General features: G+C 40.6%; 1 protein-coding gene across 4 annotated transcripts in view; it reads left to right on the forward strand.

The window, feature by feature from the left end:
* Window positions 1-27,376, forward strand: part of tbc1d22a (TBC1 domain family, member 22a) — a 127,554-nt gene that overhangs the window by 9,181 nt on the left and 90,997 nt on the right. For all 4 annotated transcript variants that reach the window (XM_037121987.1, XM_037121986.1, XM_037121988.1 and 1 more), the window contains exons 6-7: window positions 14,798-14,868; window positions 25,818-25,946. In XM_037121987.1, coding sequence (XP_036977882.1) covers window positions 14,798-14,868; window positions 25,818-25,946 — 200 coding nt within the window. The remainder of the gene's footprint in view (window positions 1-14,797; window positions 14,869-25,817; window positions 25,947-27,376) is intronic.

Genomic DNA, 27,376 nt, shown 5'->3' on the forward strand with positions numbered 1-27,376 from the left:
GAAGGCTTTTATGTCAGACAATTTGAGTATAAATTGATAGATACTTGATTTTGGTGGCAGATATGGCGTATGGCATATGTAGGTCTTCAAGATATTGAAGAGATTGCAAACTCTGGTAACCATATTGAGGCCAACTAGAATCCCAACGTGAAGTTGTCAAATGTTTTTTGTACTGCCATTTCAAAGCAATGGCATTACAACTCATACATCATGATTTTTCGTGCCAGAAGTGACCATAGTTGGACTAGAGGATGGCGCTGGGCAGGATAGCATCCTTGGATCTGACCAAAAAACACAGTTTCCCTCCGATATTCCCTCGTAGATTTGTTATATTGTAAGCGATGAATAATAATGGCCCTACCATCAATAATCTAGACTATGACAGCACATGAGTTTGTTCCCCGTGGTGTCAACGCTTTACTTGCCACATGTAGATTACTTTGAGATACACTTACACACACAAGAAACATTGGCTTAAATCCTAAAATGTAAATGCTAGATTTCATTAAGTTTGAATGGCTTTAGTCAGCACAGTTGCGTGCGATCCCCTCGCAAAACTTTTTGAACCAAACAAACTGGTTCACAAGTCGTCAGCGTTAGTCAACGGTGGTTGCGGCCCGCTTGGGGTGAGTGTATCCTGCACATCAGCAGAGTGTCTTGAGATGTCAGCCCTCATTAGGGCCTGCCAGGCATCACAAGCCGGCTGTCTAAATTTAGTTTAGTCTCTGCGCCATGATTAGATAGCCCAGAACGGGCGAGCCACGCTGCCGGCTGCTGGCAGCATGAAAGATGAACTTCATTCACGGGACATAATTAAGTGAAGGATTGGGGGAGGGGGGTGATGAGGGGTGATAGGGGAAGGGAGAGGGATCGGGGTAGATAAGATAAGATGAAACTTTAATGATCCCCATGGGGAATTGGGTCATTGCAGCAGCAAAGAATGGGATATGGATGAGAATACAAAAAGCAAAAAAAAAGTGAAATCGTCATCATCTGAAGATATTTAAGCCAACTATAACTAAATATCTCTGGGACAGAAAATCTTATTGTTTACTTGTAGTCATGAGTCATTTTTAAGATCGTAGTGTAGAAGCTTGCTCTATTCTGACATACTGAATTGTTTTCACACAGAGCACTTCACCATTTACACAGCTTTTTGCAGTTTTCAGATGACAAGATGGATTAAACTCCTTGTCCTCAAAGTGGAGGTCATTGTCCCCTCACGCTGTCTGTGACGCATTTAAACACATACTAATTCCCACACATACCAGTGGACACTGTCAGCGGGGATGTCGCCCCCTTGTGTAAAAGAGAGACTCGACCGCCTGTCCTTGAGCCCCAAGGAAGGGGAGGGTGGGATGATCCATCGGTTGGTTCCACACTTGAATGGTGTAATTAATTGCAGAGGTAGCCGTGTTTTTGGGCCAAGCCCCCCGACATGTCAGGGCTGCCAGTCTCCAGAGTCTACAGGTGTGTTGGTCACACGTTTCTGCTTATTTTTTCTCGACCATCAGAACCGTCCCCTCTGTTTCTTGATCATGTTAAATCTGCCTCGCTCGCCTTTATCATCTCTCTCACATTAACATCTTTATCATCTCTCCCTTCCTCTCCATCGAGCCTTGCGACAGGTTGTGACAGCGGCCTGTTTAGCATGTAAGGTCATGTAGAAGGTGATGACCTGTGCGGGTGTGTGAGAGCAGGGTGATTGATGTCAGGTTGATCTGAGCTAATTATTCCTGATGTCCTGAGGCGAGCCTGTCTGTTGAGTGAACCTGAACACAGCAGCACCCACTGAACGCTCATTGAGTCGTGAGTCATTCCAGCTGGAGAATTGAGTAAAAAGGAGAAATAATGATTTAGCCAGTCCCCTCTTCGGGTTTCACTTCTTGTTAACAGAACACTTAACACAGCAGTTTCTAATTTTCACATAAGCTACTTGAATATCTGGACTATACATTACAATATAAAGATCAATTTGGCCTGTCAAAGGTTTCTTGTGAAAAGGAAAAAATATGTTTTTAATATGGGTTATGGATCTCTAATATTTATTGAGCATTGCGGATAGAGCGCAGGCGGGAAGTCAGTCGATGAAAGGTGCTTGGGATATTAATACCATGTTGTAACCTTACAATACAATATACTAAGTATTTGTTTTTGGCCTGTGTCGCCCCATTAAGTTTCAGTTTTTGGCCCACCAAGAGAAAAACATTTGGGCATGACTCATTTAAATCAAGACATGTTGCACCTTGATGAGCTAGATTTTAAGAACATTATAGAAATGCTTGCTAAGTTCCCGGCACAGCTGTTTAAAACTTAAATTTCAGTGTTTTCATTCAAATATTTATGGTTTTGATAAAACTAAGTATAGTATTATAAAGTTAATATGAAACAATTATCCTGTCCATTATTGTGATGTGACGATATTATCCCAATAATCAACAAATTATTCCTTAAGAATCTTAAAATGCCCTCAAACATAGTGGAATCACAAAAAACCTTACATTAGTCCAGAAAGAAATAATTTCATGGCATCACAGAAGTATCTGCGCATCTTAAGTAAGTAATCATAAATCACAAGGTCTTACTGCACAAATAAAGGACAAATAAATGATGGTAACTCTAACTTTGAATCAGCCGTATTTACACACATCGTATTTCACTTGTTTTTGTGGGGATACAATGTGCAAGCCGTGCCTTCAGCCATAGTGAGAGGTTTAGGCAATTCAAAAATAAATCAGGAAACCAATATAGGACTGTACATCAGCATGTTCAAAAGCTTATTGAAGTCACTCATGTAAGGATATTCACAACGTGATATGGATAAAATCTGCCCTCAAGGAACCAGGGGCACAATTTTGTTCTTGTATAGTTATTATTACTTTTATTGCAAGTTGAAACATCACTGAGGGCCTCTTTTAAAAAAATATGCTGAGTGTTGGTTTAAAATCATTTTAAAGCAGCAAAGTATTGAAAGATAGAAAAAATAACACATTACAAAATAACACAAATGTAATTTGTGAAAGATACAAGACACACACAGAAACTGATTTCAGTTTGTTTCATTGAGTTGGACTAGTTGCAGTGAAAAAAAAAGAAAAAAGCTTATCAGTTTATCACAGTGTGTGAAATATTTAACCATGGTTTTTGTCACTGACTGGTCAAACCCCTTCAACTTATGCACAGCTTTAGTCACAAAAACACAAGCATCCAAGAGTCCACATGGACGAGGGATGGACATTTCTACTTTTTGATCAAGTTACAACCAAGTTCCAACTTGTTGAAAAAGACAGGAATATGGAAGAGAGAGTGCAAATGAGCTGATAACACGAGCAAAGAGAAAGAGACAGAGCTGCGTTATGCAACAGCAAATACAAGGAACAATAACAGTCTGTGACATTTTCACAGCATGCCAACAATGAGGGGAAACAACTTCATAAATGCGGTGCACATTTTCTGGAGGTTGTAATAGTTTTCAGCTTTTTTCAGCCACTAAACAGAACATTACATTTTATTTTCCACCTGCTCTGTCGGAAATTCAGAATGAGGCAGTGTTTGTGTTTCAGGTTCATTTTGTGTGTGTGTGTGTTTATATCCGCTTGTATCCACCATTATGTTTTTTTTTCTTTTTCTTTTTATCCCACAGACTTTATTTGTGTCGTACGCTTTCTGTAAGCCTCCAGCTCCTATGATGATCTATAAGTCACACCGCCAGATTTTACAGACTTGCTGCATATTTTCCTCTTTTAATCGATTTTAATACCAAGAGCTGGCATCTGACATCCAGCACTTATTGCTGGATGGCAGAAAAACTGCTGTTGCTATGGCAATGGTCCTTGTTCCCCTCTTCTCCTTCTCGGTAATTTCATCCTTTCTCTCTTTCCCTTCCTCTTTTTCATCAGTTCCTTTCCTTATTTGCTTCACATGCTTCTTTTGGTTCCCTGCTTTCTGTTTGCCCTTTGTGCGGTCATTATATGAGTCCACCTCACACATGTACTCCCACTCGTTCACAAACACACACTGAACATCTGTGAGCCATCAGTGCCATAAAGAACATACAAATACAAAAGACACATTGATCAACAATAAGGGCCCAGAAAATAACTGCCCATAAGAACACATACACACACGCTTCCTTTCATTGCCTTGCTGCATGTCGGTGTGTCTCTACCCTCTGTTGGGGGTGCTGCAGCTCTTTGTTACACCTCCACCGCTCCAGCACGCGTCTCCCCGACCGCCGTCACCCTCACTGCAGCAGCCGTGGTGAGCAGTCCTGTTACTTTTTTTCCGCCACAGCTGCTCGCTCGGCACTATGAAGTGCTCCAACCCGCAATCCTGTTACACAGCAGCCACCATATGATAGGCTTACCATCAGCACTGTTTGCAAAGTTAATAGCCGCCATCAAAGCGGGAAGTGGCGATGTAATTCAATTTAACTCAGTCCTAATGCCTCGTTTGAAAGCACTGTCCGCATATGACAATTTTCTGAGGTGTGCGTCACAGGCTTGGGAAGCAGAAAAGAAGAGATAATACAGCATTAGACTGTCTGTCTGTATAGGTAAATCTCTGTGAAGTATCGTGGCTTTACAGAGAGAAGGTGAGATGTGAATTCTCACACGAAGGTTCCTCTGCAACAACATGAAATCTAGAGAGAAAACAGAGAAAATGCACTGTAGGTTGTTTTTCTCTGCAAGTTTCCTATTCTTAGAAAGTGGTGTTAATACTAAATCTTGACATCGCAGCATTCTCTCATTTTCCCTTTTTCCTCTGCTTTCAAATTATACTCCCCTGCATGGTAGCCTCACTAACAGTCAGTAGTATATCTACGAGTGCATGAATGTTCATGCGTGTGTGCTGCCTCCGAGCACATCCCCGGGCAAAACACCTGACCTAATAAGGTTGGGCCAACCACCAGCTGTCTCCTGTGTCAGTAGCCTCCTAGATTGTCTGGCTTAGTTTATTCAGATGTTACACTGCAGTGTTTCACGTGAAATTTTCATCCTTCCTTTTTTTTAAAGTGAAGCTTGACTGAACACACTAAAGCCCTGAGAGTTCACGCCTGTTCTCTGCTTCATGTGCAGGGGAAGGCATACTGTACTGTGTCCATTGCCAACAGTTTCACTTCAATCCTGCATTTAATTTGCTATTCTTTTGTGTTTTTTTTTTTTTCCAAACTCAGACTTTAAAAGTCCCATATTGTAGGAAGTGAGATTTACTTTTGTGTAATCCAAGTTTGCGGAGATCTCAAATTGATTAGAAAAGACGTAATTTACACCCCCTTTAAAGTCTTCACTGTAGCGTATATAACACCTTTCCAAATGCTCGGGGTGACTAGATGATGACTGAATTTTAATGGTGAGTGTAATGTATTTACAATAAATCATGCACATTATATATTAGATACCCAAAGTAAAGGTATGAACCTCAAAATATCCCTAATGTGGTACGCTTATGAAATGATTCTTTCCTGAAGGGCAATAATGAGGTTAATTTTTTTTTTTAACACTGCTGATTCATCCCAAAAAATGAATAAATAAATAATGTCCTTCACTTTTTTAACCAACAGCCCAAAATTAGAAGATATTCATTTTACAGAGGAAAAAACACAACATGAACACATTTTAGAATTTGGGAGCAGTGTAACGTTTGTTTTGTTGCTTGAAATATTACATAGATTATGACCTCTACAGTACAGTATGAGCTTTGGAACAGTGGTTAAGCCTTTAAAGGCGAGAGAAACATCTACAGTACAATTCTATAGAAGTGCATCAGCAAGAACTGATAAACTTTGTTTTTATAAACAAAACACTCAAAGTGACCACAGCGTCCAAATCTTTTGGAATTAGGGTAACATTAAAAAACTCCCGTTATCACTTCAGTAATGGTCTGATAGCATGTTTTCCTCTGTGTGTGTGCGTGTGTATGTGTGTGCGCGCACTCAACTGCACGTCTACGAATTGGTTGGATATCACAGTGACTCAACAATTTGAATCATTTTTAGTCAGGAATGAGTGGCATTGGCAGGTTTCTGCCTTCCATTAGCGTTCTCGCCACCAGGTGCACTGTGGTAGCTCATTATCCTGCTCTGCTCGGCTTTCAATTTGGCAAATTAACGACTTGTTTTTTTTTTTATTTTAAAAATAGGTGAAATGTGTTCCTTCCGATACAAACATTACTGAGAGAAGTGACATGACTGAATTTAAAATTTCATCATATCACCTCATGAAACTGATCTCCTTCAAAAGAATGTCACCAGGTCAGATATTTTGGAACCCGTTTCATCTAAATCAGTTAAAGGCAATCTGAGCTTCAGGGAATTGACTACACCAGTCCTTGTTATAGCACACAAAAGAACACACACACACGCTCTTCTCACACACACACACACATCCTCACACCTGTACACTCGTCTATGCGCGGTGTCCTCTCTCAGCCATCTGGGCCATCCATCAGGCCTCCTGAGCAGGTATAATCCAGGGGGGAGTATCTTTTTACAAGAGTCCCATTAGTTTACGAGCCGTCTGCTCCCTGGCGCCATCACTTTGTCCTTTAGATGAGTTAGACCGTTCAGGACTCTCTCACAGCATTCAAGGTTTATAGGAGGGGAGCTTAACTTTTTAATACACTGCATGATAAAGGTGTCTGTCCTGATTGTATTGTTTTTCTGACCTCACTGGCAAAACAGCTTCAGATGACACCGGGACAATGCCTGCAACAAGAGACGAGGGGACGCGTTTTACCGGCCTCTCACCACATCAGTGTGATTCAAGACTTTCACACAGGTGTTTTTAGATTACTGGCATTTTTAAGAGTTTAGAAAGTACTTGAAGTTTACTGATTGTTGTGCTGCCACAGTCTTGATTTTGGATTTGATGAGGTAGCCCCCTGCTACAGAATTCAAACCCCAGTTTTGGCAGGTATGTGTGGTATTCGCGCACGCGTGTGTGTGTGTGTTGCCCAGAACCTTGTGGTGTTTTGCCCCAGTGGTTGCGCTCCGTCTGAATGATGCTTGAATAGTGCATGGCTCCGGCCCGCCAAGCGTCTTCCCTCGTGCTCCCATCAGCTCCCTGCTCAGCCAGCACTGACTGACAGCACTTCTTCGTTTTCTGGCTGTCTCCTATTCTTTATCCTGGCCTTCACACACAACTTTGCACACAGGCAGGTAGACTGACTGACAGGCAGCTCGACAGGCAGACATGGAAGAAGTGCAGGTACACACTTAGAATCACGCCGATACGCACACTCTTATACTTACTCTATTTGATTTTTATTTTCTTCACACAGCCACCTCACTTTGCTTGGTCACTCTTAGTGAGAGCCCTCACCCAGCCATTGAAGCTCCATTGTTTCGGTCCACTTAGCAAGCAAACAGTCCTTTATGACAGTGTTTGTTATTCTGGTGGTAGCACTTGACTGTTGTGTATAATCAGGATTACATTAATGAATCCTTACATCACGCCTCAATAGGAAATCCTGATGTTATGCCAGTGTTACCCTCTGTTCCTGGTTGTGCTAAATAAAACATGTTCCGGGGGTTTACTTTTCAAGTACACATCAACCACTTCCATTTAGAGGTTGAAAATTCCTTTTTTATAGTTTTGGAATAATTAAATAGTCTGCTGCAAAACAACTTCAGCTCCCATTAAAAAGGTACTTACAATGAATCGCTGCATGGCCTTGTGGGGGAATGTCCATCCATAATACAGCTGCATTAGTTCATAAATTAAAGATATGATATGAAACACTTATGCAATAAAATGTCTCAAAGCAACAAGACCTTTGTTATATATTTTGAGTTGTGTACTTACATCAGTTAGTGTTAATATTTTTCAGTGGCAAACATTCACTGGTTCTAGCTTCTGAAATGAAAGGATGTTAATGCCTTTCTTTGTCATATATGATAGTCAATTAAACATGTTTAGGTTTTGGACTGTTGTCTGAATAAAACATGCAAGAGAAACTCATCATCTTTGGCTGTGGACATTTTATTATATTTCAAAGACCAGGCTGTTCATTGATGAATTGAAAAAACATTGGGCTACATTGTAAATTAAAGTTAGTTATTAAAATGAGTAATCTTGACAGTATCCACCAATGCTCTGAAATTAATGTTCCGTCTTTTTAGCTCTTAATCTGCTGTCTAAAGATACACACACTGTTCAATCCCCTCTGTCCTCATCATAATACAAGCTGAGGACATTTCATTTGACCATGGAGGCTTTCTGTCGAAGGGTTCTGTTTAAATCTTGGTTTTGAAAAATAGTGTTTGTAAATGCCGGATAAAATATACAAGAATACTTAATCATTTTGAAGTGAAATTTTCATCTGTGTTTGTGATTTTGATTAACTTCTGTTTACTTCTTGAATAGAATGCTGTTGCCTTTTATTATTGTTCTATGTAGCCAAAAGAAACAGTTGTGTGACCTACATGGAAGTGGTTCAGATCCCCATGCATGCTGAGAGAATCTGGGCCAGTGAGGTGAATAAGACACATTCTCACCTCCCTCCCTCAAGTATAGTATAGTACAGTTCAGGTGGCCTTTAAGGCACCCAACCCTAGCTGCTTCACTGGTACACATCAGCAAAGGAACAAGAGTGACTGCACTCTAAAAACGTTTGAACCAACCTTCGCTTTCTTTGTAACGACTCTCAAGCCACTGTTATACAAAAACTTTTGGTTATTGTTCGAGTTTTAATGTAATACAAACATGATATTTAGCTGTATTTTGCCCTCTGAATGTTTCAAGAGTCATTGAGCATTCATTACCTCCGAGGGTCCCACATCAGAGCAGCTGTTGTGTGTGTTCAACAGAAGGTACATGGTGTCCTAATCACCCCCTGTGGTCCCCAGCTTAACTCCAGCCAAGACAAAGTGCACCCCTGTAAGTTCATGCATAATGGAATACAGTAGACACACGCACAGAGGAAGGACTAGCAGCAGTTGCCCTTGAGTTGCACATTGCTGATGTTACAGGTGTTTTCCATTCTGGTGAGGAATACAGCCTCCTCCAGGGTTGGGACCGTCTCTATAGACCAATTCCCTCAAGGTCTGCACCTGCCAGTGTGACAAACACCCACAGTGCTCCTGATCAGACTAATTCTAGAGCATGTATATAGTAATGTGATATTTTATCAGTCCCGGAAGGTAAGTTCTGTTTCCGGTTGCCCCCGCGTGCACTTCTGAATGTATACTTTGAAATGATTACCTGTGGGGTGAATTGACTCTAATTTAAGTTTTGCTTTAATGACTTTGCTCTGTATTTATCCTGTTAAAGGAATGTCTTCATGCTTTCACTTAGTGTTTTTTTATTAGGTTGTACAGATTACTGTGTACAAGGGGGAGTGACAAATCTACTAGCTTAAAAAAAAAGGCTTGTTTGCATTGTTAACTTTGTTCAGTGATACTGACGGGGACAGCTAGTCCCTCGTCGCCTCCGGGACACTCGGAGAAAGTTTTTTTTTTTTTTTTCACCCACGTTGTGACAAGTGCCTGCTGAGCAAAAACAACAGATTAATTTTCAAAATGTCACGAAATGTCTTTAATTTATTCCAGTGGAGCTGGGGTTCGGCTGTCTCATTCATAATGCACAAGAGATGCCCTAGAGAGTCAGATATGTTTTCTGAGAGATGAGCTGGCCTCACACTAATGAAACGACATCTGCAATTTAGCCTGTACGTCAACTATGCTCGTGTTGCTCTCTCTGTCTCTGCCCACTGTAGGAAATTGAGTTTTTTTTCTTCTCAGGAATTGGCGCTGAGATATGTACTGTTATGTAGGCAGCCTTTAGGAAATAGGGGACTAGACACATTTCCTAGGAGAGTGCATTTGCATCACGGATGGATTATGGATTCCTTTTAATGCAGAATTTTAGCCAAGGACTAATTAAAATGTGTGAAACTGCAAGAATATGATAAAAACATCTTTATCCTAGTAGAATGTACCATTGTCTTTTCTTGCACTGTATCAGGGCAGTGTATCAGTGCTCTGACAGTCATGCTGTGGGTCTATAAGTCATCCCGGCTCATGTTGGGGTAACTGTGATTTGGATTCTGTAGTGGTCCGGCTCTCTGCTGGAGAGGAGTAGCCGAGGCTGTGTCTGCAGTTTTCTGTATGTGATGAATGGGTCTAATGGGCACATCTGCTTGTTCTGCCGGCCACACGGTGCCAAGTAAATATTTGCCCTTTGCCCTAGCCACACACTTATGCAAACCCACACACAAACACCACAGTCGGTGCCTCTTTAGTGCAAACACTCTCCGATGGATAATGTTCGACTGGAGGGGCTTTCTGGAGATCACTGCGGCATCAGGATGTAAAGACCATTAGCTAACTTGTGCCTCACGTCCCCTCACCCCTCCCCTCTGTAACCCCCTATGGTGAGATTAATGCCAGGTGGGGGATATATAACATGGTTTAATTAAGCCTGAGCCCACAAGATTCATGGACTCATTTCTTTGTCTGACAGTGCAAATGAAGGTTCAAAGGGTGCAAGGCAAGAGGAGAGAAACCCTTGACTAGCTGTTAGGAGTGTAATGAATGTAGAGGTGCACATAGGAGAAGGATTTCACCCTTAAAGACTTGGACTTTAATGTAAATGGATTCTACACGACTTCGCTGCGGCTGTGCTATTCTACATTTTTAAAGGTCAGAGTGACCTAATGCATGCAGTCAGACATGTGAAAATCAAAACACACAATTACTGGCAGCAGTGATTTGAAGAAGTACACATTTCTTTCAGCAGTGTTGCATTTGGGGTTTGTAAAAGTTGATGCAAATTTGAAAACTGTATAGATATGTGCTTTTAAATGCAGCAGTGGCAATCAGTAACCACAGCTGCCGAAGCAGTCCTTCATGAGCATGCTAAACAGCTTGCACCCTAATGAACCACGCTGGGACTCCGACTGGCAGCAGTTTCAGTGAGACAGAACCACAGTGCCAATCAGTCTTGACAGCACTGGCATCAGTGTTGTATTCTACCATGTCAGTGACACGAGGTGTTGCATGATTCCAGATTAAACAGAAAACAAGCACCAAATGAAAAGATTCTTTAGGAGTACTGATCAAAATCGAGAAAACAGAACCAGTGGTCTTTTTCACAACCTGCTGCCTACATTTCAGTTAACTCTGAAAACTGCAACCATCAACCCCTTTTAAACCAGGGCAGTTCTGGTGCTGGTTTGGAGCAAGTGCCTACCCTGGAACCAGTCTTTTGTGAATTGACTAATCACTAAAAAACTGGTTCCAGAGTGGCACCAACACTTTGTTGGTCTAGACCAACTTATTTGCTTGTGACTTCCACTGCATGTTCTGACTTTCACTATATATACCAAATCAAGGTAACAAGGTTGTCCAAGGACAATGGGAAAATTGAGATGTATACAGTGACTCAGTGTAATAACTCGGCAACAAACCGGTTTTTAAAAGGTTCCCAGGTTGAACCAAGTCCAGACCAACATTAGCACCTGCCCAGAACCAGCACTTGGTTTGCATAAGTCAAAAGAGGGTATTGGAGATGTGGAAGTGTTCTGCTTATAGTTGCTAATTTAGCCTCTAGCCACTTGCTTGGAAAGGAGCTGGATACAGGTCTGGTAAACTAAGCACCATTTTCCTTCATGTTGAAATTCTTAGTCCTCACCCTGACCAATGTGGACATCACTTGAGGCAGTCGCAGCTTGTTCTTGAGCCACAAAAGGCTTTATACAGCTTTCTCCCCCCTACATATGTAGTAGGATCTGTAAACAGGATCTGTAAACAGAATGTATTTTTTTTTTAATTTGGTGGAGTTCCTCTTTAAGTGCTTTACAGTGTCAATCCCAGAAAACTGTCAATCTGAATATCAGTATGTACATCCCAAACACAGTACTAACTACTCCTGAAAGATCTCCCATGTCTTTACAATCCACAACTTGGAAGTGATGTTTAAACACTCCATTGCACTGCCTTTCATAGTTGTAGTCCTGTGGAGAGGGAAGGGAAGGAGCTGAGAGACGCAGGAGAAATCGGTGAAAAACTTGCAGCACCTTTTCTTTGCAACTCTAAGGTTTTTGTCATGTCTGAGAGATTTTTTTTTTCATCTTCTTTCTAAATGCGACATGCTGCTGCACAGGTAACCTTGGGGTAATCGAAACCTTCCCATACTGTGGGGCTCTGACTCTTTATCCACACCAACAGAGCCATGCTGTGCACTAGATCACTGTATTGAATTTCTATATAATTAAAGTCACTGGGGACAAGGTAAAAGAGAAATTTTAAGTGGAAGATGCACAGGAACTGTAGTGAATAAAAAGCTACTTCCATCAGCTGAACAAGCTCTAATGCGTTTCACTCAATTTAGCCAATGGACTAAGCCCATTGCTGTTTAGCTGATTGCTATTTCCTATTCTGCTATCTGTCACTGGCTCGGCATTTGCATTTGCCTTGAAGAACAGGCAAGGCAGAGTCATTTGGCAGTGCTAATCAATATCGTTCACTCTGTGCGAAGGGCTTATCAATTTCCAGCCACTGCCTTGAATAAGAGTCGAGTAGGAATTTGGCTTGTTCATTATGTACATTTGTTTCTTTTTTTTCGCCCCTCAGAAAAGTATGTTAAGGCATTGCCATTTAATTTGTGGGGAAATCAATTCCCCCTCTTCCCTTCACTCCTGGAATGCAGGTAAAACAGTGGCAGTGCAATTACAAGTGAAGAGATTTCCATTGCGTTTTTATGTTTGTCTCAGTTTGGATGTGGCAGCTCGTCTTGTTGAATGCTAATGGGGGTCTGAAGCCTTGCAGGGTAGAGAGAGACCTATCTGTGAATAATGGATGAGTTAATGTTAGTGAGAACTCGCACAGGAACCTTCTGCTTATGAAGAAATAGTGTCGAAAAAATGCACAGTCTTATGGTGACAAGGTCACTCAGTGATTTTACTTCCCTCTAGAAAAAGGTTTGTGAAGAAAATGTGTCCGGGATTATCCAAGAAGAATTTGACAGCTTAGATGATGAAAGTGCTGCCTACCATCTACTTGCCATCATCTGAAGTGTTATACAAACTTGTGTGGTTCACATAACATGGCACAAAGAAGGCCTAGTAGGAATTGATGGAACTCGGTTGAGTGTTTGTGGCATGAGTAAGGTCACATCTGAGCCCTGAGCAAAACCAGTTACAGACACTTTAGCTTTAGATCTATTTATGACCACAATCTCTACACCTTTTATTGTAGTCTAGTTATTAGGTTTGATTCACTCACAATAGAAACGAAATGGAAGACACAGCATACCAAAAGCAATTTTCTCTTTTTCTCTGGTGATCCCAACATTCCGCTTGTCCTCTCTTACTCTCAGCGTGTCTGTGTGTGTGTTAAAGAGTGAGATCGTGAGATGTGTGGCACCTTACACTAAGCCATATTTTCTGGGTCTTCATGGACCCATAGGGAACTACTCTCTGCCTATTTAAAAGTCCAATTTGCACCTTTCCATCAGATTTATTTTACATTATAGCCTTATGGCTGTCCCACCCGGTGGGGGAGAGTGAATTTAATGATCCACTTCTAACCCATCAGGTGATTTTGGCGAGGGAAACGAGAGACAGGGAAGTTTGGACGATGAGGACATGGGTGGTTGGCTCGCTCCTTGATTGATTGATGGATTGATTGAATGATGTTCAAAAATGACTTGCCATCCTACATTGGTTGGTTTTTAAATTGAATTTTATCAGATAAAGTTGTCTCACAAATGTAAATGGATTTCTTTTGTAGCAGCAAGTCTGTTTGTTAGCATCAAAGGCAAAGAAGTTTGAATTTGGATTTGCATGCATTACAGCAGAATAAGAATAGGACAATCTTATCTCGATTGAAAATTCGAACTGTTTTTGTAAAAGTTTTGTTTTTTATCTTGTTATCAACTCAGTAACTGACAATGAAAACATGAAGGACATCCTTCTGTCGCACATGCTGCTCTGGACTCAGCTGCAGGCTGTAATCAATGTGGAAGGTGGAGAAGGCAATTTGTAGTTTTATAGACAGAAACAGAATGGATTGGAAAAAAAAGCCTATATTTTGTTTCTCGATAAATGGATTATTCTATCTCAATGAAATAAGTTTTTGAGTGAAACGAAAAAACATTGGTTCCTCTTTTTTCACTTCCATCTCAATATGTCTTTGGCTGTTCATTGTGTCATTCTTTATGTGGGGTCGGAAATGTTCAAAATAAAGGAAGGAAAGACAGCTGGGCAATATTGATATTTGAGATAGAAAATCTAAAATTCTCTGCAGTTATTTATATATCTGTAGCATGGTGCTGTTCAAATCCAAGGCAGTGCGAGAAGAACAAAATATATAGAAGGAAAATAAGCTGTTTCTGCAAGGAAATGTTGATGTATTATACATGATAGTTAGAATATCAGACAGTAAAAATATAAGTCGAGTCTACAGTATGTCGCATTTCCCATTTTTACTATCTGCACTTCCACTGAATTTTTCACAACAACTCCTTCAGACTGTTAAAATGTTTTGTTTGTGTTACATGAAGTTGCTGGTGTTACTTCCTTCTTATCATTAGGAATTTGGAAAAAATTGCCACAGTATGTTAGAATAAATTAGCTTTACATAAATACTGATAGCGGCACCTATTGTCTGGGAGCTCATCCATATTTTGATAATGACCAGGAACTGGTATTCATTAAGTTCCGGTCCTTGAAATCCATCCCTATTAGTAACATGATACCAGTGGATATTGTGGTCCTGCCATTTCAGGCTATAGAAGGATTTCTTGATGTAAAAACTCCCTAACATGGGCCCTCTTGTCTTTTTGCTGTTTTACAGAAGAGCTACGGAAACTCAGCTGGTCTGGAATTCCTCGACAGGTCCGACCAATAACGTGGAAGCTCCTTTCAGTAAGTTACGCACCTAGCATGCACATATACACATGCGCTTTACATACATACCATATATTTAGAACCCAGTGGCAAACATTGATTTGTGTAAAACATGAGAATGGTCACGCAAAAAGTTGCATACAAACACACATGAAGACAAAACCTGCCTCATTCATAAGCATTCAAGGGGGAAAACAGATTCATCAAATGCGCACACACACACACACACACACACACACACACACACACACACACACACACACACACACACACACACAAAACCACATAAATAATACTCATTACAGAGGATCTAAGGCACACACACACACACACACACAAATGCACAAAAAGTTGCTGTCATGTTCTCTCTCCAAACCCCCTCCCTTTTGTGATTTATGAAGACTGGTAACAGTCCTGCTTTTTTTTTTTTTTTTTTCTCCAAACTTCAATAGGGAAAATGAATTGCGAGGCACGAATAATTTATTCATGAGCCGCGCGGTGTGTTTACTCATTAAGCCATTGTTGTGGTGTACAGCTCCTAGTCTGCAGAGAGAAGGCTGGCTTTTTGAACGCCGTGACTCTCCCATTAATTACTGCACAATAGTTAATGTGCCGCAGAAAAGATGTCATTAAAGGTGTATGTGCGCGCCTGTTTGTGTTTTTTGGTGGTGGGAGGTTACCAACTGGGCGCTTTAACCATTAACTGCTGCTTTGTTTGGTGCTCTACTGAAGAGAGGGCTCACAACGCTATGAAGTTGGAAAGCGCTGACTGCAGTGTAGGCAGCCAGGCACAGGGGAGAGGAGGGGCCCCTCAGCACTTTAGCTGTTTGTGTATGTGTGCATGTGTGTGTCTGGGTGTTTAAGCTAATGTACCATAGATAACACCCCATTAATGGTTTGTTCCTGTTTGGGTCGGTCGATTGTGCACTTTTGTCTTTCAGTGTTTGCGAGTGTGAACATCAAATGGCATGAATGCATGAGTATCGATTGTGTGTGCATGTGTACACCATACATGATTATATTAGGAAAGCACGACAATGACCTGATACCAATAACAGATAATTACCTGCTTCTCATGGCAGATACAGAGAATGTAACTACTAATTTCACAATTTAAAATAGTCAGTTACTTTAACTTAATAGCCAGTTAACTTTTTTCACACCTGAAGGTTTGAAAGACTAAGATTTAGTGAACAAGGATGTATGATTTAATATTCCGTCACTCTAATAAGATTTGTTCTATTGAAGTCAAGTGCAAATTGTTGTCTTTCTGGTACTGTAAAAGAAACCTTCACTATGGCGACATGTTTGGCTTTCTAGTCTACACTGCGTGGCTCTACTCATGTGCAGCAGTTTTATGAAATCCCATGACAACTGTGGGCTGCTGTTGTTCTTCTTCTCTGTGTTTATTGGCAGATTGCAGGTTAACTGTAAAGGCGTATGCTGTGACCAACTGTCGGAGCAATTTGGCTTTGTATATTAGGCATTATTTATCAATTTATCGACTATGATTCAATTATTGGCAGATATATATCGTGCATCCCTAGTAGAGGTTGACAGATGGTGGGTTTCTAGTTCCCTTACCCTCATACCATAACTGATTAATTGGCAGATGTTACTGAGAGGGCAAAAACATTCAGAACACCGTCAGAAATTTACAATCTTTGACTCTACTGAACTGAACGTCTCAGTCATCTATTTAATGCTTAAATGTATTTTTAAATGTGGATGATTGAACGTCAAATTGAAGTAATAAATACTTAAAGGTACAATATATAAGAATGAGCCACCTGTATAATTCAAACATAAAGGGAGGCAGAATGTCAACAAAGTAACTGCTAACTGCTGTAGCTACCGTTAGCTAGTTACCTCCATTAGCCACACAGATGGTTATCCTATTAGCTTAATCTGCTCGGACTGGGAGCTCAGAGCGCTGGATAATTGTTGGCATTGTTATACCACTAGCATAGGTCTTTGGGACTGTCAGCAGGAGGGTTTGACCACGGGTACAGCATGGAGGTGAATTACAGCTGCTCCAACTTGGCTTCTGATTCCAGTTACTATGAAGACGTGGCGGGTTCAGGTGGAATAGAGAGTGGCGAAGAGCAGGATAGGAGCAAGAAGGTGGTCGGGCATGAGTCAGCACCAACCTCCGGATGCCTGAACTATACTATTGTACTATCCTCTCTCCTGAGGTACCAAGTGGTGGCAGGCTTGGGCAAGCTGGTTAATATGCTAACTTCAGTAGACATCGTGATCTTTTGACATAATGTCAACACTGTAATTTATTTATTCATTCACAGTCTGTTGATAATTATAGTCATTTGCATGTTTTAAACAAAGATTTTGCATATATAACCTTTAGATGAAGAAATCAATGACCTGTCCCGGTCTAATTGGCGGACAGTATGCAGCCATGGGCCACTATCTGAAAAAAAAAAAAAAACAACAAAAGGAAGAAATGATGGTAAAAAGAAATTACAACATTTTTTAAATAACATCAAAAGCAATTAGAAGACAACCAGAAAGGACATATCATTAAGTCTAAAGGAATAGTTTGACATTTTGAGAAAAAGAGCATTAGAGGTGCGGGTAGTCAGATTTGAACAAGTGTAAATGCATTATAATGAAATACAACTCATATCTTCATTGCAAACGTGTCTATAGATGACTTTGATTAATATGTATGGGCTGTTTTGACCTTGCAAAGCTAAAACCCATATCTGGAGTCATCTCACCTCGCAGGGTTTTTCAATAGATTCCTAGATCTCCGAGGCTTGTGCAGCGTGAATTATCCCAGGGTTAAATCCAAGGTTTGGATTAAAGTGAAAAGTGGGCACAGTGTCAAAAGCTCTCATATCTTCTGAAGTGTCATAACACTTGACTGCCTTCTCTGTCCTGTCTGTGGTATGATCCAGTGGCGAAATAGATAGGAGGGATCAGGCTCGAAAAAAAATCTATTCTCTGTCTGGCACGCACACACATACACACACATTCAGACTCACACAGCCCACGCTTTATTCCATAAACTTGGCAGAGGCACCTAATAAAACTTCACTCCAGTGGTGTCCCTTGTGCCCTTCTCCTGCTCACCAGCGTGCACCACCTTATTTGATTTCTCTTTCCCCTCCAGCAGGCGTGCTTGAGCCACGCTCTTCTTTACCTGACGAAGACGAGAAACAAGCTTTCCCTTGGAGGTTAGAGCGTGGTAATGCTCCCCCAACAGCCTGCATTTACCACCACATCACAGAAATCGTCCATAGCTGTCTCCGCTGTTATTAGCCAGTGTGGAAATTAAAAATGTGGGCAAAAAAAAGAGAAAGAAACCAGACCAAGAGGGAGAGAGAGAGACATTTTTAGCCTCGATGCACAGCTCCCTCTACCTCCATTAAGTACTTGAGCAAGCGGCTCCACAGGTTGCCCCCGGCCTCAGTAACACATCCGGTTGAACTTCTTATTATTTCAGAAATAATACCTTCTCATTTAATTTTTTTAAAGAGCACTTTGTGTCCGAGCCCGAAGGAGAAAGAGAAATTAAATGGCTTTTCTGTTTTGCGGAAGAATGTCAGCCCGTGGCAGTATGTACATTTGCTAATGGAGTGTGGCTGTTAAATGTGAAGTAGCGGGAGAGCAGAAAACTAACTGGCTGTGGAAATATTGATAAGGCTAAAGGGTTATATGAGATGTATCAGGAAATGGTGGCAGCTGAGGCTGATTTAGAGATTATTATGTTACACTGATGCCTTACAACAGTGCACATAATTATACCAGCTGAGAGTCAGTTACAGTGTGATTTTCCTTCACATGGCTGATGTCTGGTTTTATCTTCGAGGCATCTCACACCTCAGTTATTTTGTTCCATTACAGTTTGTACACTTCCACTGTCAGTATCAGCTTCTCAGACCTGAGCAAATGGATTTGTGTAAACAGATCAAGGACCAGGAATTGAAAGATGTTGCCTTTGTGTACATATTTATTCTTTGGTGTGTATGTGCGTGGTAATCTCTGTATTTACTCCTTCTCTAACTGTAAAGGAAGGGACATCCTCGATAGTGAAAATGAGTGAAAAGCAGCACTGCTCACAGCACCATATCACTTCTTTCTCTGGATTAGACCGCAGGCTTATCGACTAAGTGAGGTGAGGATGTCATTTTTATTTCATTGAATCTTGACTCCAAAGCCCTCTACAAAATTTTGCAGTATGGAAGTTTTGTGTTGAACATGTAACTCCACATCCTGGTTTCAGAAAATCAGAAAGCCAACATCCCCGATTTGAGAAATACTGATATTCCAGCTGGATGACTCAGATGAAAACCTGAATACTGTGGCACGTAGAAAAAAAAAAGAAATGATCCGGGTTTTGTGAGCAATCTCATGCTTGCAGGTGCGCCATCAACTCGAGCAATGAGCTGGCTGAGATGTTGAGGAATCAAGATGCACCTGCATCTAATAATCAGAAACCTTGGTATTGTAATGATCTGATGTGATGATACAGAGATATGAATATTCCCTGCACCACATCTTGAAAATGATCATAAATGAAGATGAGACTGAAAATTTGGAAACTGATAGGCCTGTAAACATACTTACTGTAAAGGAGAAATATAATCTTCACTTTCAGGTTCATGATATTATATAGTCTTACTACTAGAATAGGTTCACATGCTTTAATGCTGAAAAAAAACACATTAGTTGTCTCATACAGCAGCACTGTATTCCCCCTCTGTCTGGAACACTGATTTAGCTCATGTCTCTTGAAGGCCCGCCCCCCTAAACACCCATCGTGCTCTGATTGGTCAGCTCACACACGCCTGTGCCAGCATCACTAAGAGCAACAGAGCAGCTGTGCTACATTAATTCTTATCTGCTGAACTAGCCGCTAGGCATACATTATGCTAATGTCTCCTTTAAGGTTTGCACATTTGAATATTTTCTGTCAATTCCCAATGTAAAACAGCAAATGGCATCAGTGTTCCCAAAACCAACTCCTCTGTTTTGATTGCATGGATGCACCTCTGACTTGGCTTTTATTGGTTATTTAGTATGTAAAACCACTGATGCAGCCAAGGAAAAGTTGCCGAATACATTAGAGCTAAGAAATAAGTCATGCAGTTGCAGAACAGGCTCCATTTTATGTCTGAAAAGTTTTAATAGTCATAGTTGAGAGGTGGCGAGTCACGGCATAAAATCCATTCACTTGTGGATGTTTCTGTGCTCAAATCATGTAGCGGAACTCAGATTACCAGATGTAAGAGTGAAAAAGCAAACGTAGAAACATGGCTCCAAGAGCATTTTATAGGGAAAAAGTTGTTTGTTCAACGCTTTCTTTGCCCCGTAGCGGGACAGTTCAGCTGTTTCCAGCTGGCTTCCAGGATAGTGTGCGTTTGCTAAGCAGAAATCAATTTAGATTGTGAGAAGTCTTACTGGAGAAAAAAACAAAAAAACATTTCGTTTAAATTCCCCAAATGGATTCCCCAAGCATATTTCCCCTGTTTTTTACAGAGAGCTCACTGAAGTGGTGGATCCATTAGAGGGATGGAAGAGGGGTAGATTGATGCAAGGAAGAATGAAGAGATGAGGTTTATGTAGACTGATTAGCAGAGGCAGGAGGAGACTCTGCACTGCCACATTTGTACCACTGGCAGGTCAAGCACAGCCATCGTGCTTTTATGCTTCACTATCACTCCTCCATCTATGTTTTTTTTTTCCAACGTCTGCACTCACCCCTTTTAACCAGCAGACCACAGATGAAATGAGAATTAGTCACTCAGGTTCAGGCATAAGTACACTTAGATCTTGGGCACTTAATGCACTTAACTGTGAGATACACTCTTTAATTCTCTATCTTCAAAAGGAAAGGCCTGCGCTGTCTGCATACTTTCTTCTTTATACATACATACATTCTTTTTAACCACTTATTCTTAAAGAAACATTTGATCTGAAAGATCAAAAATACTTATTTTCCCTCCTACCTGTAGTGCTATGTATCCATCTAGATTGTTTGGTGTGCATTAACAAGTTTTGGAGATATCAGCTGAAGCGATGTTTGCCTTCTCTTGAATATACTGGAACTGGATGGCATTCAGCATATGGTGCTCAAAGTACCAATAAATACAATGGATAAACTCAATAGTGATGTTTCTTTCCAGACATCATGGTTACCCAGGATAATCCACAGACCTTGTTGTCAGCAGTTTCATTAGTAACTATTTTCTTTCTGCTATACCAACTGTGTTGCCGCCCAGAAGGAAGCATGCATCTATTGATGGATGTGAGTGTGACAGTGCATAATGTAAACATTATTAGCATCCTCTTCTGTAGAGCTCTGCTGGCTAGCCTCTCGCCAACAAGAAAATGCAAGTGTCCTTCGGTATTGTGAGTCATTTGATGGGTAAATTTCGGTAGAAGGAAGCTCAGTGTATCATATTAGTGATTGTTTTGTTCATCTCTATGTAACAAGTCCGACAGTTTAGTGTCATTAGGTATCCACATTTGGTCCATATGAACAGTCTTGGTACTGTAGTTGCCAATTTGTAGAAAAAAGTAATAATTGTTGAGTTCTACAGTATGCGCCTATCATACGCAGCTGCCCTAACGGTAGCTAGCTATTGTCAGCGATGTTAACCTGGCTAGTGTTGGGGACATTATTGTTAGTTAGCTCTAGTGTTAGCGGCATTAATGTTAGCATTAGCAACTTTAGGTCGTGCAAAAAATCTGCTGACCACGTAAGGGAACAGATAATGTGAACAACAAAAGGGTCAATAACAGGTCATTAACACCTCTAATTAAGTGGCACAACAAGTTTGAGAAAACATGTTAATTTTGTTTTTCTTCTTTTTTTAAAAAATGATATGGCTTTATTGATAGTTCAGCTGAAGATGTGACAAGAAACAGGATGAGAGAGAGGGGGAATGACACTCAGCAAAGGGCCCCAGGCTGGGAATTGAACCCAGGTCCGCTGCAGCAAGGATAAAGCTTCTGCAAAATATGTGTATTTTTGATTTTGGGATGAACTTATAACATCCTATCATTAGTATTAAAAAGTAGTAATGAAATAAAATCACACTGGAGTGTATGACACAGTTTGCGTCCTATTTATAGTCTTAGCTCTCTTTGTTTGTGTTTGTGTGGTCCTGTCCTTTTCGTGCAGGAGTGCGGCTGCAGTGTGATTGACCTCCACTAAGCTGTCCATTAACCTTCAACACACACATGCTCTCCTCTCCCACATTTGGCAGAGGGCACACAACATCGGAGCCCTCTGTTTTGTTGCTGGCCTCTTGTGGATTTTGTTTGTGTGTCAAGCGCGCGATTGCATATGGAGCCGTTTCAACATGCAGCGCGTGGACTTTTTTCTTTTTTTTTTGGCAGTGAGCGACTGTGTCAGTGCTCAGCCTGATTTTCAGTTTTTGAAAGGATTGGCATGTTTTTGTTTTTCAGGGTTAGTAACTGAAACCAGCAGATAAAGAGAATGGAAAAGTTGTTTGAATGAATGGCGGTGCTATGGAAGATAGAAAGACTGACAGGGAATGTGAAATGTGATGTGTGTGTTCATATGTCATAACATACTGTGCACATATGAGTGTGAGGAACTACGTGTTTGGATTTTCTGAGTATTTTTCTCAATGTGTTTTTTTATGTGTTAGGTAGGTGTATACATGTGTGTTTGTGTGTCTCGAAGCAAAGCTGTTGTCTGCAACAAATAAGTCTCTTGTCTCTCCAAAAAGGAAACTTTCTTTTGCCACTGTTGTTGATTTTTCTCTAGACAGTTGCCCAAAAATGCTACAATATAAGTTTCTGCAAACTTTCCTCAGAGTCACCAAAAAGTAGCAGCTTGCTTCCAAAAACAACGAATAGCAGAGTCTTAACCCGGATAGCAAACACACACGGTACACACACAGACAATTTCAGCCATTTTTAAGGCCTGTTGTGGCTTTTTTTTCCATCAAGCTTGATGTGAAGACTGTTTGTGTCAGTGCAGGTAGATGGTGATTCAACTAAAACCACTCCAAAACACGGTTATTCTCAGATGTGACTGAACAGCAATCAGCTGTGGTCTCAGGAAAAAAAAAAGAAAAAAAAGCTCAGTTTAAATTGGAAGTGATGAAAAATAAAGGGAGTAGACAGACAGACTGATGAAGAGAGCACAGGTCTGCGACAGCGTCTGTTTGCTCAAATACTTACAAGGAGCTCTTTTGAAGGTTTGAGCAGGGAAGTGTAGTCTCGACCTTTGAACCTTTCAGATGCTTTGTCAAGGTTTTCTGATCACGTGAGTTACCTGAAAAAACATCCACAAGGTTTGACAAAAAAAAACAAAAACACTTCCTAATTCAGGGTCACTTACTGGCTTTTTGACTTTTGCCCTATTTCCATAATTATGTCACACAATGGACTTTCTCTTGGGAGGAAGAGGGATTTGCTTTTAGCCTCTTTAAGTGGGGTAACGCACGAAAATGCTGTGACTTACATCAGTTATGTAATATTACCTAACGGGAGTTACGCCTCTTGCACAACTTACGTCACTTATATGAATGTAGATATTTTAACTCAAAGTACATTTTTTTCCTAAACCCAAGTAAGTAGTTTATGTACCTGAAACTAACCAAGTAGATTTGTCGTTAATAACTTCACAAAAGTCATATATCATAATATATATGTATATATAGTGTGTGTTTAGCAGCATTTATTTTGAAAGGCTAACCAGAGGTTGTATATTATATAGCCAACCTCACTGCTGGGGTTAGCAATCAACATAAAATGCCTTGCTGTTTCAGACAGCGACGACAGTTTTAGTGAATATCTACAGAGCTGAATTAATGAGTCCCATGTGGAACCCAAAAGCCTGTGTGTTACAAATAGACAGGTGCTTTAGTTTGAGACTATTACCACCCACTGGTGTTTGTACAGGCCTGTGCAAGTATCAGTACAATGTTGTAAGGCTTTGAAAATGTACACAGTACATTTCAGTTAATATAGTATTCCCAACCTCACTGCTGAGCCTTTTATTTTGGAAAGTTTAACCAGACATTGTATATATTACGTTTTAGTGCCAATTTGACTGCTGAGCATTTTATTTTGAAAATCTAGCCATCAGTTTCTATTCCATCTATTGACTAACTGAATAATCGACTCCATACATAACCTCATTTTTAGCTAAATATTTGTTCACAAGTTACTACATTACATGATAGTATCAGTGTGCGAGGCCCCAAATGACAGGTCCCACAGTATAGTTAAAACAAATCAATTGTTAATGAGCTACTTATGTATGAACTCTTTCAACTGTACAGTTACAAATGCAAGCACAGGCACATAAGGAAATACAAAATGACAGCCTCAAGAAGGACATTTGTTAATTTAATAGCACGACCATCCAGCTTTCTATCGCTGGGACAAGTCTTCATGGCAAGCAGTCGTGTTTGCGTTCTGTTTTGAAGAGTTTAACTTGGTGAATATTTTAGAGCCCCTGGTCCTCGCTCTCGCTTTTAATAGACTTTAGATTTGTTGTTCGGTTTGCGGTTGACTTTCTCCTCATTGCATAAGCCTGGCCGCACAAGGAGGATACACACTTGTATCCTGCAAATGTATGCTCACATAAACTGTCTGACAAACACTTTCCCAGAAGCATATGCAGGCAGACACACACACACAGACACACAGACACACATGCACACACACACACACACACACACACGCGCACACACACAAACAGAGAGAGCGAGAGAAAGATAGGTAGCTCCCCGAAGAGGCTGAAAGTATTTGGTCAAGCAGCAGAAAGTTTTCTCTGCAAAGTGAAGTGTGTCATTTATGTAATCCCCGGTAGTGAAGTTTGGTTTGTGATTGAACTTCCCTAACATACTGAAGGCGAGTCAAGGTTGTAGAACAAGAGTTTAGAAATAAAGGCTCATTAAATAGTATATACTGACAGACAAATAAATAAAGAAGAGAGACGGAAATATAACATAAAATGCCTTGCTGTTTCAGACAGCGAAGACAGTTTTAGTGAATATCTACAGAGCTGAATTAATGAGTCCCATGTGGAACCCAAAAGCCTGTGTGTTACAAATAGACAGGTGCTTTAGTTTGAGACTATTGCCACCCACTGGTGTTTGTACAGGCCTTTGCAAATGTACACAGTACATTTCAGATAATAATGCTACTTTTGTGAAATTCAGGGCAACTTTCCACATTTGACAGTTTTGATGAAAACATGCTTATTCAGAGTTGGATAAGAAGATCTATACCACTCCTAACGGGAGAAACAGCTACCCTGACTCTGTCCTTATTTAACAAAATCCACCTGCCAGCACCTCTAAAGCTCACTTATTAACATGTTATATCTGGTTTCCTTCATCTGTACTTTAACTTAGGTGTAGAAACAACAAGTTGCAGTTTGTCAAGCATTTTGTTGCAATAGGACTCCAGAGTCCACAATTCCCAACACTTGTTTCTTTTTCCAATTTGAACAAATGAGATATAATGTGTTTCAGTTTAGATGTTAGCGATGGATTGATTTACTCTCTGTAATAGAAGTGAATGAGCATATTTTCCAAAAAATGGAGTAGTGTGATGTGAAGAAGTACTAGAATTTAAAGCGGGCCGACTGACGAGGTGTTTCAGGAGCAGTGTTTTCTGTGGGAGAGAGGAGCTCCCATTGTCCCTTTTACATGCGCGAGAACCTATTTGAAACACTGAACGAAAGGAAAAAATTGAAAAAGGGTAGTAGTTCACTTAAAAACAAAAAAAGAAACCTATCTGTGAGAGCCAAAACTTAAGAAGGCAGATCGAATTTAAAATAAAAAGTGTTATATCAGACTGTAAATGTGCCCCATGTGGGTGTCCGATCCAAAAACATACAATGATCTGGTAAGTAAGGTCTAAGAAGATGATTAACAGAAAAACATGTCCACACTGTGATGTAAAACAAGTCAAAGATCAAACATTTCACCCTCTCTCTCGATGTCTCTTAGGGTTACCTGCCAGCTAATGCAGAAAGGAGAGACAGCGTCCTACAGAGGAAGAGGCAAGAATATTTTGGCTTCATCCAGCAATACTACGACTCCCGCAATGACGAACACCATCAGGACACATACAGACAGGTATCCAACTGCACTCAAACATGCACGCACGTCTCCTGTTTACCTCCTTTGTATGTGTGGTGTGTTTAATCATTTCTTCTTCGTCTAACTTTTACACTTGTCAGAATCCCCAAACATGAAGGACGGAATGAAAGACGAACAACAAAAGGTTCCATTTCCAATTACAAGAACAATTTCTTGTAAATAATGTATTCCCTCAGCATAAATCCGGGACACAAGCCTGTTTATGTTTATGTTTGTGTTTTTTTCTGAGAAAGCGTGTGTTTTGACAGGATTTGAGCCCTGCAGACAGGATTACTGGAACCAGTTCCATGCCTTTTTTTCCCCTTCTTTGTCCTTTCCTCCTTCTCCCTCATGTAGTCACTGGACTGTTGTCTGATGGTCTGTCTGTGTTGACATGAAGGGAGAGTGGTCGAGCTCTCTTCACTGAGTAGAGTCGACCAGCCCAAAGCTTCAGAGGGCTGCTAAAACCAACACTTTCATTGGTCTTTGAAAATAATATCTACTTTTACTCTTTCTGTCTCTGTTTATCTCTCATTCTCTCCCCCACATCCTCTTTCATTTTAACACTCGACTACTTCCCATTCATTTCAGGCCGATAAGAAACATCAAAGTGGGCTGTCGATAGCAAAAACACACATTTCTCATATCCAGTCCAATTTCCCATTGATCTCCTCCGCGCAGTGCCAGAAAGCTGGCATACTTTGTTTTGATGACTGTTTGGAATGCGTCTTGAAGCCTCATTTTCTGCCAAATTCTGCTTGTTCCAACACTGTTTGTGCTGACAAGCGAGCAGTGATTTCTAGTGATTTAGAAAAAAAAAATTGGTGTGTGATTAAGTATGTTTGTACATAGTATGCTGGTTTGGCCCTAAAATTGCTCATGAGACCAGGTTTGTCTCTTTTATCGTACATTATTTATGTTTAAGCTGCCCGAGTTATATTTATATACATTACATGCACCTATATGTCTTGTCTGTGTATCCACAGTCCATACTCCATATGGGACAGTCAATTAGCTAGTATAAATCTCCATCTGCCTCCATGGTTTGTGTTTCTACTTGTCTGTCCATCTGTCTCTTTCATATATCTGTCTGTGTTGTTGGTAACTTGCCTAAACAGCTTGTGTGTATGAATATGCATATGGATGAAGCCATTATAGAAGTCCCAGTTTGCACTGTTAGCTTTTTGAAGTACTGCTGCGGTTTTGTTCCATCCCAGGAGAGGTTTCCAAAAAAAAGAAATGAAATCCAGCTTTTTGAAGCTACCAGAAGACAGACGGAATGGTCTGGTAGCTGATACCAGAATTACCCTTTAAGTCTGAATGGGCTTCTTTCCCTGAGGAGATTTTACAGCTGTTCAAAACAGGTTTAGATGTTGAATATTGAGCGCAAGTCTATAAAGGGACTTCAGCATTAGCACCCATGAGTG

This window comes from Acanthopagrus latus, chromosome 14, assembly GCF_904848185.1.
Source record: "Acanthopagrus latus isolate v.2019 chromosome 14, fAcaLat1.1, whole genome shotgun sequence".
Taxonomy (NCBI): domain Eukaryota; kingdom Metazoa; phylum Chordata; class Actinopteri; order Spariformes; family Sparidae; genus Acanthopagrus; species Acanthopagrus latus.